At 35.4% G+C, this 15476-nt stretch overlaps 1 protein-coding gene across 1 annotated transcript in view; it reads left to right on the top strand.

Moving 5' to 3' along the window:
* Positions 1-12449, top strand: part of LOC104889067 (probable thiol methyltransferase 2) — a 36183-nt gene extending 23734 nt beyond the window's left edge. The window contains 5 exon segments of the mRNA XM_048641224.2: positions 307-354; positions 356-389; positions 9384-9430; positions 9885-9963; positions 12131-12449. Coding sequence (XP_048497181.2) covers positions 307-354; positions 356-389; positions 9384-9430; positions 9885-9963; positions 12131-12175 — 253 coding nt within the window. The 3' untranslated portion in view covers positions 12176-12449.
* Positions 12450-15476: the final 3027 nt, after the last annotated feature.

Here is a 15476-nt window from a genome sequence, read left to right as displayed (position 1 = left end):
ACAATGTTTATTAAAGTTTAATTATAGTGGTATACGATGAGTTAAATTTTTGCACAAACAAAAAAAAACTGACAAACCATTGCGTTAGTTAATAGCAAATGGACGTATTTGTGGAAAATTTAGTAATGTATGGTGAATTTTGAAACATCAAGCGTATATGGTAATTTTGAAGATATCAATGGTATAGAGTGAGTTTATAAAATTCAAGAATATTTGATGAAAAATTTGTTAACAATATGGTGAAAGGAGTAATATGCTATAATCTTGTGTGGTAAATAAGCTAATAAAATCAAGTGCGATATGCAGATTCTTTTGTGCGCTTGAGCCAAATATGAGGTCAGCTTGGGCTACTAAACCCAGATGGAGAGCTCCTAACTCTCATATTTCCGGTACATTTTTTTTGGCGGTAATATAATATATATATATATATATATATATATATTGAGAAAAAGGCTAATCAACTAATATTTAGACATCTCACAACTAAGTATGATGACCTATCACAAATTCTTGAAAAAGGCGATCTTACGTTCGTATTAACGTGAGACCAACTGATTTTATGCTAATAGTGGAATTAGTTAAGGGCTTGGATGGACCTATTAGTTATGCTAATAAAACCATCAAATTTCTCGATTTATAGTTTCTCTCTACTCTACCAACCCTCATTTCTCTCTCCAATCCTCTACCCTTCCCTTTTCTCTCTAATCTGCACCGCCATTTCCCTCTCCTCCACCTAACTTCCATTTATATGTAAAGCTTACATCTCTTTCTTTGTAATTCTTTTCTTTTTCGAATATTTATTTGAAACTTTCAACTAATATCCTTTTTCATGTCTTCTACAATCTTAATGATGAAAATTTGATGATGGTTAGTTTAGTTTCTCTCACTTAAACGACAGCATTGTTGCATCAAAGTCAAGTATATTCTCAATTCTCAAATCTCATTGTTTTCCTGTATCAATGAGTCTAAACTATAATGTATCTCTTATTATATGAGTTATGGTTTTTAGGTAGATAATCACAAATTTCATCGCTATATATGTTTTGGGTAAGAACTTATTGTTTTCTGGTAATTAGTTATCGTTTCCTGGTAAATAGTTATGATTGTATCGTTATGGATAGTAGTTATATATATTTGTAAGGTTAATTGTTATGGTCTTCAGTTATTATTAGTAATTGTTTACACATTATTAGTTATATTTTTCATGTCATTACTTATAGTTTTGGTACCGGGTTAATGGTTATATTTCTACGGTTAATAGTTATGGTTTTAGTTATTAGTAATAGTCTATACATTATAATTTATAGTTTTGATGTTATTAGTAAAAGTTTTCGAGATAAAATATGGTATTGGGTGGATACTAGATAATTATGATTTTCGGGTTAATAGCTATTGTTTTGGATAGTTAGTTATAGGTTTAGATAAAAAGTTATTATAGTTGGGCTATGATTATGGTGGTATGGTTGATGTTATGGTTTATTGGTTAATAGTTATGTGATTTAGTTTATTAGTTAACATATCTTGATTTCATTAAGTAGTTGCACAATTTTTGCAATTGGTTAACATTTTTTATAGTTTACTTATGAAAGTGGTCGTTACTGATTTCCACTCTTCAAATTAAACCACTGATTACTTTTAATGATTTATATAGTAATTCCCATGTAATTGAATCGCCATATTGTGCCAGAGAACGAAGGAGGAAAACAATGCATGTTTAACGACGTCTCAATGGATCAGAGAAGAAGTAGATAATGATTTATGCGTGATAATGAAATTATGGCAAATAAAATGCATTATAATCTGGTTTCTACAATATATAGAACTAATATACTTCAAGCTCTTAACCAATATAACTCAACAATTAACAAATATATTTCGGCACTTAACTAATTCATCCAGAAGCAAGTTAATGTTAGCATAACTGAATAGGTCCAAGCTTAACTAATTCTGCTACTGGTTTGATGCACTCGCATGATGTCAGCATGACATCAGCTAGTCTCACGTTGACACTAATGTCAGACCGTCTCTTCAAAACGGACTCATGACCTATAGGAGATGCTCATTTATTTTTAGCCATTACTTAAGTCATAGTTTAGGCTGGTTATGAAGCTTTTGTTCTTTTTCATTATTTTCAAGTCTGATTGTTTGAGCTTCTTATCCTTTCTCTATCTTCCTATCATCATAATCATTTTATAGGACATAAATACATCTATGCAATAGGTAGATTACTCGTATCTAATCTAATAGACCATCAAACAATAGTTATTCATGGTTTTTTTTAACGTAAAAAGGAGAGAATATTATTAATAAACCATACCTATGGTATGGACAAAAGATGTTACAAGATAATTCATGACTATCCTATAAAGAAAAGTAGTCATGAACTAACTATAGACGATTAGTAGAATAGCCGTCAGATTTAAGATTGTCACACACATTACAATACTATAAACAAGGGAACAAAACATCCAACAGACGACATTGAGGATAGAGAGAAGCATTAACTAAGATCAGCAGAGCCTGCATGAGAACTTGAGGAAGTTTTAAGATCCTCCAAGTAAACACTCTTAGCAAACTCAGGGAAAGAGAAATAAGTTTACTTCCCCAAAGACGATTGAGCACCTGATTTGGCCAATAAGTGAGCAACAACATTAGCTGAGCGTCCCGCATGTTTTATGGAGAAGCAGGCATTGTCTGAAAGAAAGAAACCAATGTCTTTAATCAGATTAGCTAGCACACTATGCAAATGATCCTCAATGTTAATGAGCATGGATTTGACCTCCAAAGCATCAGTCTCAATTATTAGGCATTCAATCTTATAAATTTTGGCAAGAGCAAGCCCCTCCTTAAGCGCCATCAGTTCAGCAGCCACAAGGGAGGAGGCGAAAAACTTGACAGAATACCCAAGAAACCAGGATCCATCTGGATGACGGGAAACACCACCTCCACCAGCATTCTCCAAGTTACGCTCAGCACCATCAAAGTTCAACTTTATGTACCCCGTCGGCGGGGGGCAGGGGGGGGGGACATAAAGTATGGGTAGCAGCAGCAACATTAATAGGCTTATCCTGAGAAATGAGGTTAGTGTTGTGTAAATCAAACCAAAAAACCATTAATGAAGGAATTAGCAGGGGTCATTTGTCCTTCAAAAACAGCCTTGTTTCGATATCTCCAAATATGCCAAATTGCAATTAAGAAAACCAGAAGCCAGGATGAGGGAAGAGAAAATTGGAAAAGCAACCGGTCATGCCAGGGGAGGTTCATGAATTTAGAGTGGTCAAAGTGAGAAGGAGTATGAGAAGAAGAAAGGATTGTAGTCCAAAGAAGGGCAGAAGAAGGACATTCCCTGAAAAGATGGTGATGGGATTCCGGAGCAGAAGAACAATGAGCACACATAGGATTTTAATTTGGAATTCTTGTATGCAAAATTTCACCCACAGGAAGAATCTGATGAACCAAATTCCAAACCAACATTTTGTACTTATGTGGAGCAGGAGTTTTCCATAACTTTTTTCATGGGAAAGAAGAAGGGGGATGGGGGGGAAGCATATTAAAATAAGCAGTCTTAACGGAGAAATTCCCATTTTTGGTGTATTTTCAATAAAAATGTCTTGTACATCCCAAAAGGAATGGCAAGAATTTGATTTTTTAAGTACATAGTTTGGGGAGCAAGAGATAAGGCGAGAGAGATCCCATCTATTATTGGCAATAATGGAGGCAACTCTCTAGTGTTCCATAGAAGAGGGAATAAGGACATGATCGTGAAGATAGAGAGGACCCTCGCCAACCCAATGATCATACCAAAGACTAGTATCTCTACCATTTCCAATCAGCTTCATGATGCCACGGGAAACAATGGACCGACCTTTTAGAATATCCTTCCATAAAGGAGAGGAACTAGGAGAAGTGTGACAGGATAGGAAATCAGATCTTTTAAGATATCTAGAAGATAAAATCTTAACCCAAAGTTTCATAGGAGAATACAACATACGCCAACCCAACTTAGCCATAAAACATAAGTTCCAAATTTTTAATTTCCTAATGTCAAGGCCACCAACAATAAGGGGATTAGTAACAATGTCCCAATAAGTACGAGGATTGTAACGAGATATGTCCACCTTATTCCACAAGAACTTCTTACAGTGCTGATCTAGCAAAGAAATAACAGAGGCTGGTAAAATGGTAGTCTAGATAGAATAAAAAGGAAAAGTATTCGGAATAAATTTTATGAGAGTGGTACGACTAGCCATGTTAAGAAGTTTAGCTTATCAACCTTTTATCTGGATTATAGTCTTATCAAGTAAGACCAAAAAATCACCCTTCCTCAAATGAGTAGGAGTAATAGGGATTCCCACATATTTACCAAAAGAAGAACAGAAGTTAAAGGGAGAGTTTCTAATGATACCCATTCGAACCGGGTGAGATATTCTACGAGGGAAGATGATATGAGATTTAGCTTGGTTAAGAAAGAGACTAGAGAGAGTACCAAATTGATGAAGAATATTCAACATACAATGAAGATTAGAACTTAAAGCTTGACTAAAAAGGAAAACCTCATCAGCATAAAAAAGATGAGAGATAGACAAATCTCTCGAAAGTGCTACAGGTTTCCATTCATTATTAGCAATAGAGGAGTCAATGATCTGAGACCAACGTTCAAGACACAGAACAAAAATATAAAGTGAAAGAGGATCACCTTGACGAATACCCCTAGTTGGCTGGAAAGAGTCAGCAATCTTCCTATTCCAAAGGCCGGAAATAGAGGATGAAGAGATGCAGGACATGATGAGTTTGATCAGAATTGGGGGGAAAGCAAAACCAACGAGAGTATCATGAATAAAACCCCATTCAAGGATATCAAAGGCTTTCATTAGGTTAATTTTGAGGGCCATGATATTTTTTGCACGTTTAGCCTTATGAAATATGTGAGCCAGCTCTTTTATGAGAATGACATTTTCCTCAATAGAGCGACCTGGCACAAAACTTCTTTGGAGGGGATTGATAAGGGAGGGCATGAAAGGCTTTAGACGTGCGCATAGCCACAATTTTTGTAATAAGCTTGTAAATTGTATTACAAAGTCTACAATCTTTAATATGAGTGGGGTGATGGACCTTGAGAACAAGGGAAAGATACGTTTTATTGATGTGGGGAGGGATGACACCTGAAGAGAAGACTTGAGAAATAAAGTCAGTGATTTTTGAGCCAAGATCAGCCCAGATTTGTTTATAAAAAATAGGTTGAATCCCATCTGGGCCTAGGCATTTAGAGGAAGGCATTTGAGCAAGACAAGAATAAAATTCGTCACTTGAACGAGAAGATCCTAGGCAAGCCATAGAAAGGGAAGAAGGGTAGATAGGGGAAGAAGGAGAAGTCAAAAAAGGGTGGAGAAAATGAGAAGTGGTGAAATTTTTTTTGAAGTAGCCAACAACCATAGATTTGAGAGTATTATTATCCGAGATTAGGGTATCATTATCATTAAAGACACATGCAATCTTACTTTTCGTTTTTTTATTTTAGCTAAAATGTGAAAATATTTAGTATTATAGTCCATACGCTTTCGCCAATCAAGCCTCGCTTTCTGAGCCCAGATGATCCTTTCTAGATTGAGAAGATGATTAAGCTTAGAAAGAAGATCTTTTCCAGATTCAAAAGAAAACTAGAATCTTTTTTTTGCCAAAAACATCTGAAAACCATTAATGCGAGCCAAAATTTTCTTTTTTTGATTGAGAATGCAACCAAAAACATTTTGGTTCCATTGAGGGATAGAAGATTGGAATTTATCACTTTCATGCAGGAAGTTAACAAGAGGATGATTCCAATTGTCAAGGAAGAAATCTCTGAATTCAGGATGAGACAACCAAGCTTCCTTACAACGAAAAGGAAACTGGCGTTGGCCCCTCAAATTATCAAAATCAGTACAAAAGAGGATAGGGCAGTTATCAGAGTGAGTTTTTAGGGAGATGGATTACCTTAGTATCAGGAGAATGGTCAAGCCATGCAGGGTTAACCAAAGCTCTATCCAATCTCTCTTGAATCAAAGCAAGGCCATCTCTAGCATTACTCCAGGTAAAAGGATTACCTTGATATCCAATATCAACCAAAGAAGCAACATCAGTGAAATTGTCAAGATCCTGGCATTGTGACTTTGTGAGTGTCGAAAAGGACGACCCCCAGATTTCTCCGATTGATTAGTGACCTCATTAAGATCACCTAAAACTATCCACGGAGTATCTTCAGGAGGCAGGTCCTGTTACATGGACTTCCAAAAACCTCTTCTGGCAGTACTTGAGCTAGGAGCATGAAGACCCATAATAAGCACTCAGGCTTATGAGGGCTAAAATAAAAAAGAGAGTGAAAACAGTTTGATCTTTCATTGTAGAGGATCAAGTCAAATTACTCTTCCAAAAAGGCAGATACCCCCACGTAGCCCAGAAGAAGGAATGGCTCGGGAATCATCAACACCTAGACGTCGACAAACAACCTTAGCTCGATTTTCATCAAATTTGGTTTCCAAAACAATGAAAATTGTTGGGTTTTGAATTCGGATGATGGTCAGTGCATGGGGAATAAAAGTATCCGAATTCCCCCCCCCCCCAATATTCCACAAAATAATTTTTATATTCAAATCAGGCATCAGAACATGTACCTCTTTACCTTCCCTATGAGACTTTGGAACAAAGTCTTCCCACTCATTCCAATGTTGACTCTGGTCCATTGACCAAATCTCCATCACGGAGAGCGGAGTGAGATACTTGAATATTTCCTTGGGTCTCTCCAAAAGCTGGCAATACCTGGTTTCCAGTTGCAGACCCACCACTCCTGCCTAGATTGTGAAACTGCTCAACCAATTTTTGGTAAGGACCATATCGTGACCTAGACTTACGAGATTGAGAGAGTTGTAAGGGGGGTTTGGTGGAGGAGGGGATGTTGGGTGCTCGGGTGATGAAGGCGGGAGAGGGGGAGAAGGAGTTAGAGGGGAGGGAGGTTAAAGGGATAAATGGTAAGAAGCAAGGGTCTTGAGAGTCTGATGCATGAGACTGATGGATTCCGGGGATGGAGGGATGTGAAGAGATGCCCATAACATCGGGGTGGGGTGAGTAGGTAACAGACTGAGGAGAGTGGGGGATTGGGAGGGATGGTTTCATGTATGCATAATCAGAGGTTGTGCAATGGGAAATTGGCCGAAATTGAGGATGGATGGAGAGAGAAAGAGATGGGTCTGAAGAGAGGGATTTTGATTGGGGGAGTACAAGGTGAGAGGAGAATGACTGGTCAGGGAGGGCACAAGTGAGGGTTGATGCCGATGAGTGGTGATGACGGCGAAGGCGTGGAGGAGGACGGTGATGGTGGTGGCGATCGTTCTCCATACGAGAACGTGGAGGACGAGTGGAAGGTATTTGGTTGGCAGAGGAAGTTTGGGAGAATTGTTTTCAAACATTAGGACAATGTGGTAAATTAGGGGGTTGGGGAAGGTGTTCCAGAAATAAGAGGAGAAGGAGAGGAAGGGTAAAAAAAAAGAGAATGCTGAGAGGAGTTAACTGGAGATGATGAATCCATTATTGCCAACTAGCAGGAAGTAACAAGGGGTGGAGAAGGTAGTATCGTGTTAAGTAAAGTAATATCAGAGGAGGAAATAGTGTTTAAGACAGAAAAATGATTAGTAATTTTGGGGGAAGGATTCTTGGAATTCGAACGGACATTTTTGAGAATAGAAGGAGAAGAGGGAAGACTTTTTGAGAAAGCCAATAGAGAATGTTTGGTGGGTTATTTTTTAGTGTCAATAGTGGAGTGGACTTTAGGAGTTGTACGACCTCGTGTAGATTCATTGGGCCTCCTACCTGATTTTTTATTATTAACAACAAGCCAAGACCCATAGGAATTTTCTGGAGGAGAGACAGGAGGTGGGCCCATACTAGTAACAGGAGCTTTTGAAACAGTCTCCACATGTGGAGCAGATGAGGGGGCCGACGAAGTCTGGGATTTAGAAGAAGACACTTCGGCTGCATTAGGGGGCTCATCGAACATGTGTCAGACAGGTGAGCAATTTTCCCGCATGAGAAACAGAGATAATGCAAATTTTCATATTGTGTCTGTTGCCATTCACTACCCACCCAAACTGAGGTGGTAAGCTTTTCACAGAGATTAATTTCAACACAAACTCGAGCATATTGACCTTTAGAAACTGAATTTGTCACATAATTAACACGAATAGGCTTACCCACAACTTTGGCAATGTTGAAAAGGGCTTCCTTATTAAAATATTCAACAGGAAGTTCAGGAAATCTATTCCAGACAATAAGCTTCGAGAACAGATTCATTGAAGGTCGAAAATTAGGTTTGCATGTGGTTAGCATTAGTTCATGGTCAAGGATGAACCAAGGCCCTCCAAACAGCGTTGTTTCTAAATCATCCAACTTAGAAAAACAAAAAAGGAACACAATCCTGCCAATATCAATTGTTTCAATATGCCCTTTAGGACGCCACATTGCTTTAATGCGTTGAATCATGAAAGAGGATCGAATATTGATGCCAAGACATTTACCCATAAGTGTAAGTTGCCATGGTTTGCGTAAAGACTCCAAATCTTCTTTTGAGAAATTAATAACATTAGGCGATTCTGAAGGAAGAGGGAAAGAGTCTTCCCATTTAAGAGAATTTAGCATAATTTTCTTTGCTTCTGAAAACCACTGATTGGAATTTGCAACAGCTTCGCAAAAAGAAGAGGAAATTAAAACATTAGAAGGAACAAATGAAGGAGCAAATTCCTCCATAAGAACCTCATGAGAAGGAGCAACATCAGGTGGCTCCATCATGAAATCAAAGTAAAAGAGACCTTATGAGATAGAGAAAGGTTTTTTCTAGAGAGAGAGGTAGGTAAAAGAGAGTTTCAATATTAGTATTGTAACTCTAATCCAATCATGTGTTGTCAGGTCGGATTGGGCAGTCAAGACAGGTCCATGTTAATCACCTCTAAATTGAGAAAATAGGAACTTGTCATTTGACGTAAAAAAAAATACTAGAGTAGACTATATGCTACTTAAATTACTTTTCTTTTCTTTAATTTGTTGAAGACAAATAAGTGATTACGTTGGCGGACTCCAAATAATTGCTTTAACTCATATTTTAACCATGATATGGAAGAAGGTTATACTAGGGATAACTCTTTTGTTTGTTAAATATCTAAAAAGTTAGTTATCTTTATCTTTTTTTGGATTTTGTTCCTCTTCTGTTTAAAAAATAATAACAATTAAGGTGCATAATTTCTCACTAAAAATACAATTTCATCTTTTCACCTAAGGATTGATGCCATATTCTTCGTTCTTGACAGTGCTAGAGTAGACTATATACTAAATTACTTATCTATCTTTATTTTTGGTTACAGATAAGCGATCACGTTGGTGGACCTCCATATAAAGTTTCTGTTTCAGAGTAATTTTATACTATTTACTTCTTTACAGTTTTGGAGGTTCTAGAATTAGCTTACGCAGTTTTTTTCGCGATTTTTAAGTACATTGTATGCAACTTTTACCAAACACTCGGGTGTATCGTAAATTTGATACACTCATTTTTTTTTTCATTGTTCATTTTAAATCCTCCAAATAAGTAAGATATATACAAAAGAAAGAGATGTTAATGAGTAAATGAGCAAAAAAAAAATTTAGTGTATCATGCATATGGTACACCCGGATATATATGAGCAATATGTTTTATATATAAAATTAATATTTTCATTATATATCTGTAAAAGTATGTATTGATATGGAAATACATAATTAGAATGATTTTAGTACCACGACATGATCATAGTGTTTTGAAGTTTTATATTAGTAAAAATTTTCAGTAAAATTTTCTTAACGTTTGACGATTTATATGTTTTGTGCAGCTATGAAGAAGTGCTTGCACCTTTTGGATTTAAAGCGGCTTCCGTAACAGAGAACCAACTGGCAGTTCAACCACGCAAGGTATATTTTAGAAGTAATCAGGCCGGGCCGGGCCTAACTTTGGCCAAAAAAGTGGTTCATCTCGGGCTATAGACTCGGCCGGCCAGGCCAAATGTCTGGCCAAAATTCCCGATAATTTGGGCCGGATCCACAGGGGATCTATTAAAGGTCCTGGATGGCTCAGATCCTATCAAAAAAATCAGCTTCCTATATACTCCCTCCATTTCATTTTAATTGTTACACTTAAATTTTTCACGCATGTCAATGCAAAACTTTGACGATATATATCTCTAGTTTTGTATTTGTAAAAAGTATAAAAAGTACATGTTTCGGGTAAAAACTTGTATTAGGTGGGATGGATCGAGATTAGGATTAATGAGGGCCGGATGCTCGGAGACTGCTGGGAGACCTGCACAGGACGAGAGTTAGACTACCCCCGGGGTGGATCCGGGATCGCCCCTCCAACGATCAAGTCAGTTGACGTGTACTAATTGGGATTTGTGAAGTGGATTGTCTAGAATTCCTTACCTCAATAAATGGGGATCTGCCCAGTATTTATAGGTGTTGAAATGTGTGAAGAATGTCTCTGCCATGCTGGCACAGAATTTAAGGCAGGTGGGTCCCACTGGAGGGCTTCCATGCCGGCAGCAGGCCTTAGAGCCTTGGAGCATGTAGTGGCCCACCAGGCAAGATTGGGCCCAAACAGTACATATTAATAAAATATATACTAAGACGAATCTAACAAGATCTCACATGACTATGGTTTTATTCACGTATAAATCACAAATGAAGGTTAAAGAGCACTTTGTGAATAATGTAAAATGTCAAAGTGTAACAATTAAAATGAAACAGAGGGAGTATTTATTAACGTAATAAAGACTACTGTTTAACTTTAGTATATGCGCTTTTATACGACAATATGCGAGTTGCTCTAGTGGCAACTATCTACCAACCTCTTGCATGCGCTAAATTTTTGCACGGATTTGATCCCCTAAAAACCATTTTCAGATTTTTTATTTTTTTTTCATTTTGTTTCTTCTCTACTTGATGACCTTTGTTTTTCTATATTACTTTATACTTCTTGTTCTTTTCTTTTTCTATTTTTTACATTTTTTCTTTTCTATTTGAAATCTTCATTTTATTATTTTTGAAGATTTTAACTCTAAACCTTCTTTTTGTAATATAACAAGTAATTCTCCCATTTTTCTTTTTGAATTGTACCTTGTTAGTTTACGCACTTTTTTTCTGTTTTTTAAAGAATCGTCCTACCAATTGTTTACTATTATATTTACCTTATCATTATATTTTCTTTGGCCCACAACATTAAGGGCCTGTTCTCTCCAGCTTATTTTCAGTTCAGTTCAGTTCAGTTCAGTTCAATTCAGTTCAGTTCAGTTCAATTCAGTTCAGTTCAGTTCAATTCAGTTCAGATCAGTTCAGTTCAGTTCAGACCAGTTCAGTTCAGTTCAGCTCTTGACAATACTTTTACACTCACATATCACTATTCATTTCATTTCAGTTCAGTTCAATTCAGTTCAGTTCAGTTCAGTTCAGATCAGTTCAGTTCAGTTCAATTCAGTTCAGTTCAATTCAGTTCAGTTCAGTTCAATTCAGTTCAGTTCAGTTCAGTTCAGCTGTTTTATGCCGAAGAGAACAGGCCCTAACTTCAATACAGTAAATTGGAGATAGTATGGAAATATCGATATGATGAAGGTATTTCTAATAAAGGACTCAAATAATATAAAGTTTTGTTTTGTTATGGTCAAAACTCAACTTATCATTTGTGTATTATGATCATTGTAGATTTCCTTGGTTTTGTTAGGAGCACCCAATTTCAAAATCCTAACGTCCTTGGCCGGATCAAGCGGGCTTTTAGTACCATTTTCGAGTCAAATTAAATTTTAGCCTGATTTCCATATTAAAGTTACTTGTGGCCCAATTTTTCCCAAAAATTGGGTCGGGCTGGGCCCGAACCACAAGTTGGAAAAATGTGCTCGAAACCCGTCCGTTTTTGTGCTCGACCAATATTGATCACCTCTAGTATATTTATATCGTTTATGTATAGTGATTATCCACATCCTTTTGTTTTTTTTCAATTGACATGTACATGTTCAAAGAAATCTCTTTATGCCTAAGCTATTGGGACATACATATTATGACTACAATTTTATTTAATACTATGTTTCAGGGTTATGAGAAGCTTGGCAGGTGGAAGAGGACTCCAAATCTATAAATTACATGGCTTTGTTATGCTTGTATATAAGTTACTATAATATAATTTCTCTTAGACTCTTCTAATAAGCTCTTTATGAGAATCAATATAAAAGAGACGTATTCCTTATGTGGAATATATAAGCACAATCACACCTGTATTTCCTTCCTTTGAAATAATTAAACGTTTGAATTTGTTTCCTAATTTCTTATGTGGAATATTATATATTTATATAAGCACAATCACACCTGTATTTCCTTCCTTTGAAATAATCAAACGTTTGGATTTGTTTTAATAGTTACAGTTTACATTTTATGGTTGATGTTAATGCCAGAGTAAAGTATCTATCATGTGTGTTTATACGTTTGAATTTGTTTCCTATTAAAAATAGTTACAAGAAGATTGATAAAAGTAACCTTATTAAACTCTTCTGCATCTAATTCATCATGCAAATCAACTCGAAATACATGATCAGTAAAAGAGGGATATTTAGAAGATTGGAATAAATTGAACTGCACCTCTTCTTCACTAATTTTAAAGGTTAACTTACCGTTTTTAAATTTTAACATCAATTATAGCACCAGCCGTAGCTAAAAACGGACTATCCAAAATTATAGGTACATTAACATCCTCATCCATATCAAGAACTAGCCTTCATATGCACGCGATGCATGCGTTACTTTCAAAATTTGTTATTCTATTAGATACTTCATTCGTACTTTATCTATGATTAAACTTAAATGTGAAAAATTCAACAGTTAGATGAATTTAGATATATTAATTCGCTAATGTAAGAAAATAAAAAGGTTGTGAGTGATTGTTAACATTAATTTTTTGTGAATGAATATTGAACTGAAAAAACAAAAATAATGAGTTGGTTTAACTGAATTAAAGAATATCAAAGGATGTGAATGTTTAGACTTTTCATGTGCACGTTATGTATGCCATCTTTTTTTTATGAGGTATAAATATTTTGTCCATTTAATTTTTGATTGAAGTATTTGATGCATATACCATTTTAAACTTGTTTTAAATGGCAAGTTGGAATGAGAATTTTTAAATGATTTATTTTTGTAATTTTTTGCATTCCATTAATTAGATCATTAAGGGTATTTTAGTCACTTCAAAAGAGGACACCACACCTCCTCCCTTGGCTTATATAATAGAGATAATGAAATCAACAGGAATAAATAGATTTATCCACCTTCATTAATACATTTTCGACTACTCCTAAAGGATATTTAATAGATTTGTCAGCAAGTTGTAATGAGACAGTAGTGCGTTTTATATCAGTTAGTCCTAACTTCATGCATATTGACAACGGCATAAGTGCCACACTCACACCTAAATCACAAAGAGCCTTAGAAAGCCTCCACAGTATGTAATTTCATCACTTATCAGCGTTTTAGTGTACTTTAAATGTTAAAGTGTAAACTTTGAAGTTAGACTTCATTTTTGTCATGGTTTTGTCATAAATATGCTACTGCGAGAAGGAAAATTATAGTTTTCTTGATACTTACTTTCTTATTGGTATTAAGGCTTTGACAATTTTTTTTTGGGTTGTTAGATGATTACGACGACAATGATATTTACATAGTTACATGAGTTATTTCATATTTTGACCTTAAAGGAAGTTTAGTATCAAATTTATTATCATTAAACGACTATATGTTCTTGTCAACTTTCACCATTATTTTTTCTCAAAAAAAAACTTTGATGATTACATGACATTGCAGATTAATAGGAAAAACTAACAATTTGCACATCCCATATGATATCTATATAGCAAACTAATAATTTACAAAAGAATAGAAATTACTTAACAATGCAACTTAATGATAAGAAACAACCATGATATCAATTCCATACAAGTATACAACTGATATCAAATTAGAAGTAAACGCCATTACTATGAATTTGATATAAAATCCTATAGTTAAATTAAAAGATAAGAATGAAAGTAACCGCCATTACTATGAATTTGATGCACAATCCTATAGTTGATTTAAAAGAAGAGGATGGACTTTAATCGCCATTACTCTGATGATTATTATGAATTTGATATAAAATCCTATACTTAATTATTAGTGAAAGTATTGGGTCAGACCGTCTGACCCAATACTTTCCGTCGGACGACTCCCTCTTTGGGCTTTCTTCTTCTTAAAACAGTAGATTCTAGAAGAATTACCGGTAAGTATCAGATTGAGCAATTTTGCCTATAAAAGGAACAAAAGAAGATTCAAAATGAAACTGAATTTCCATATAAAAATCCCTCATTGTTCTCAAAACAGAAAGAAGTCGAGGAAGATGACGACGCCATTTAGACCAAGTAGATAAATGATGATGTTGAACAAGTATTCTAGAAACTTCCAATTTACGACGACAAAGCGCATCTTGTAGTGGATTCCACCCAGAAGAATTCTGTAACGACACGTCATTTGCTAATCTTCACAGTAGATCCGAGAGTTTGGAGGAGAGAGAGTGGGAGTGAGACATAGCAGTTGGTGTGAGGTAGGAGTAGAGAAGAAGACAGTAATAATTTGGTGAGAGATTACTTGCCTTTCAGTTGGTGTGTAAATTCTTTCATTTTGTGTTGTTTTTCTTTCATTTGGTCTTCTGAATTCTTTCAGTTGGTGTGTAAATTCTTTCAGCTTGTGTTATTTTTCTTTCATTTGGTCTTCTGTTGACTTTCAGTTGGTGTGTTAAATCTTTCAGCTTGTGTTGTTTTTCTTTCATTTGGTCTTCTGTGTTCTTTCAGTTGGTGTGTAAATTTTTTCAGCTTGTGTTGTTTTTCTTTCATTTGGTCTTCTGAACAAAAATTGAAACCAACTGAAAAAAATTGAAACCAATTGAAAAAAATTTGAAACCAACTGAAAAAAATTGAAACCAACTGAAAGTCGCCCGACCAAATATTATGGTCGGACGAGTCTGACACAATACATTCGCTAATTATTATGGTCCTATTTCAAGTATACTTAATTTCTTTCTTCTACATAATAGTGGAGCGTAAAAGAGGAAAGCCAAGAACATGGAAAGATTGGATCATATTATCAATCAAATTAAATATACTTTTTTCTCTTTGACTATCAGTTGGTAATGGATGATTGAATTTCCTTTTCATGTTCATAATCGAAGAAGATTAGCCTGTCTATCTCATCAATCAATTTGCAATGTTGCTGATAACGTATTATGAGAATAAAAAGCGAGGGGAATAAAGGAAAAGAAAATATAGAGAAAAAGCAACTGTCAATTACCTTTTATACTCTTATGCAACAAGTAACAAATATCAAGATAATTTACCAGCATAAGCAATTATTATTTC

Source organism: Beta vulgaris, chromosome 3 (genome assembly GCF_026745355.1).
Source record: "Beta vulgaris subsp. vulgaris cultivar EL10 chromosome 3, EL10.2, whole genome shotgun sequence".
Lineage (NCBI taxonomy): Eukaryota > Viridiplantae > Streptophyta > Magnoliopsida > Caryophyllales > Amaranthaceae > Beta > Beta vulgaris.
Note: the sequence above shows the minus strand (reverse complement) of the source record. Positions and strands in the feature narration are given on the sequence as shown.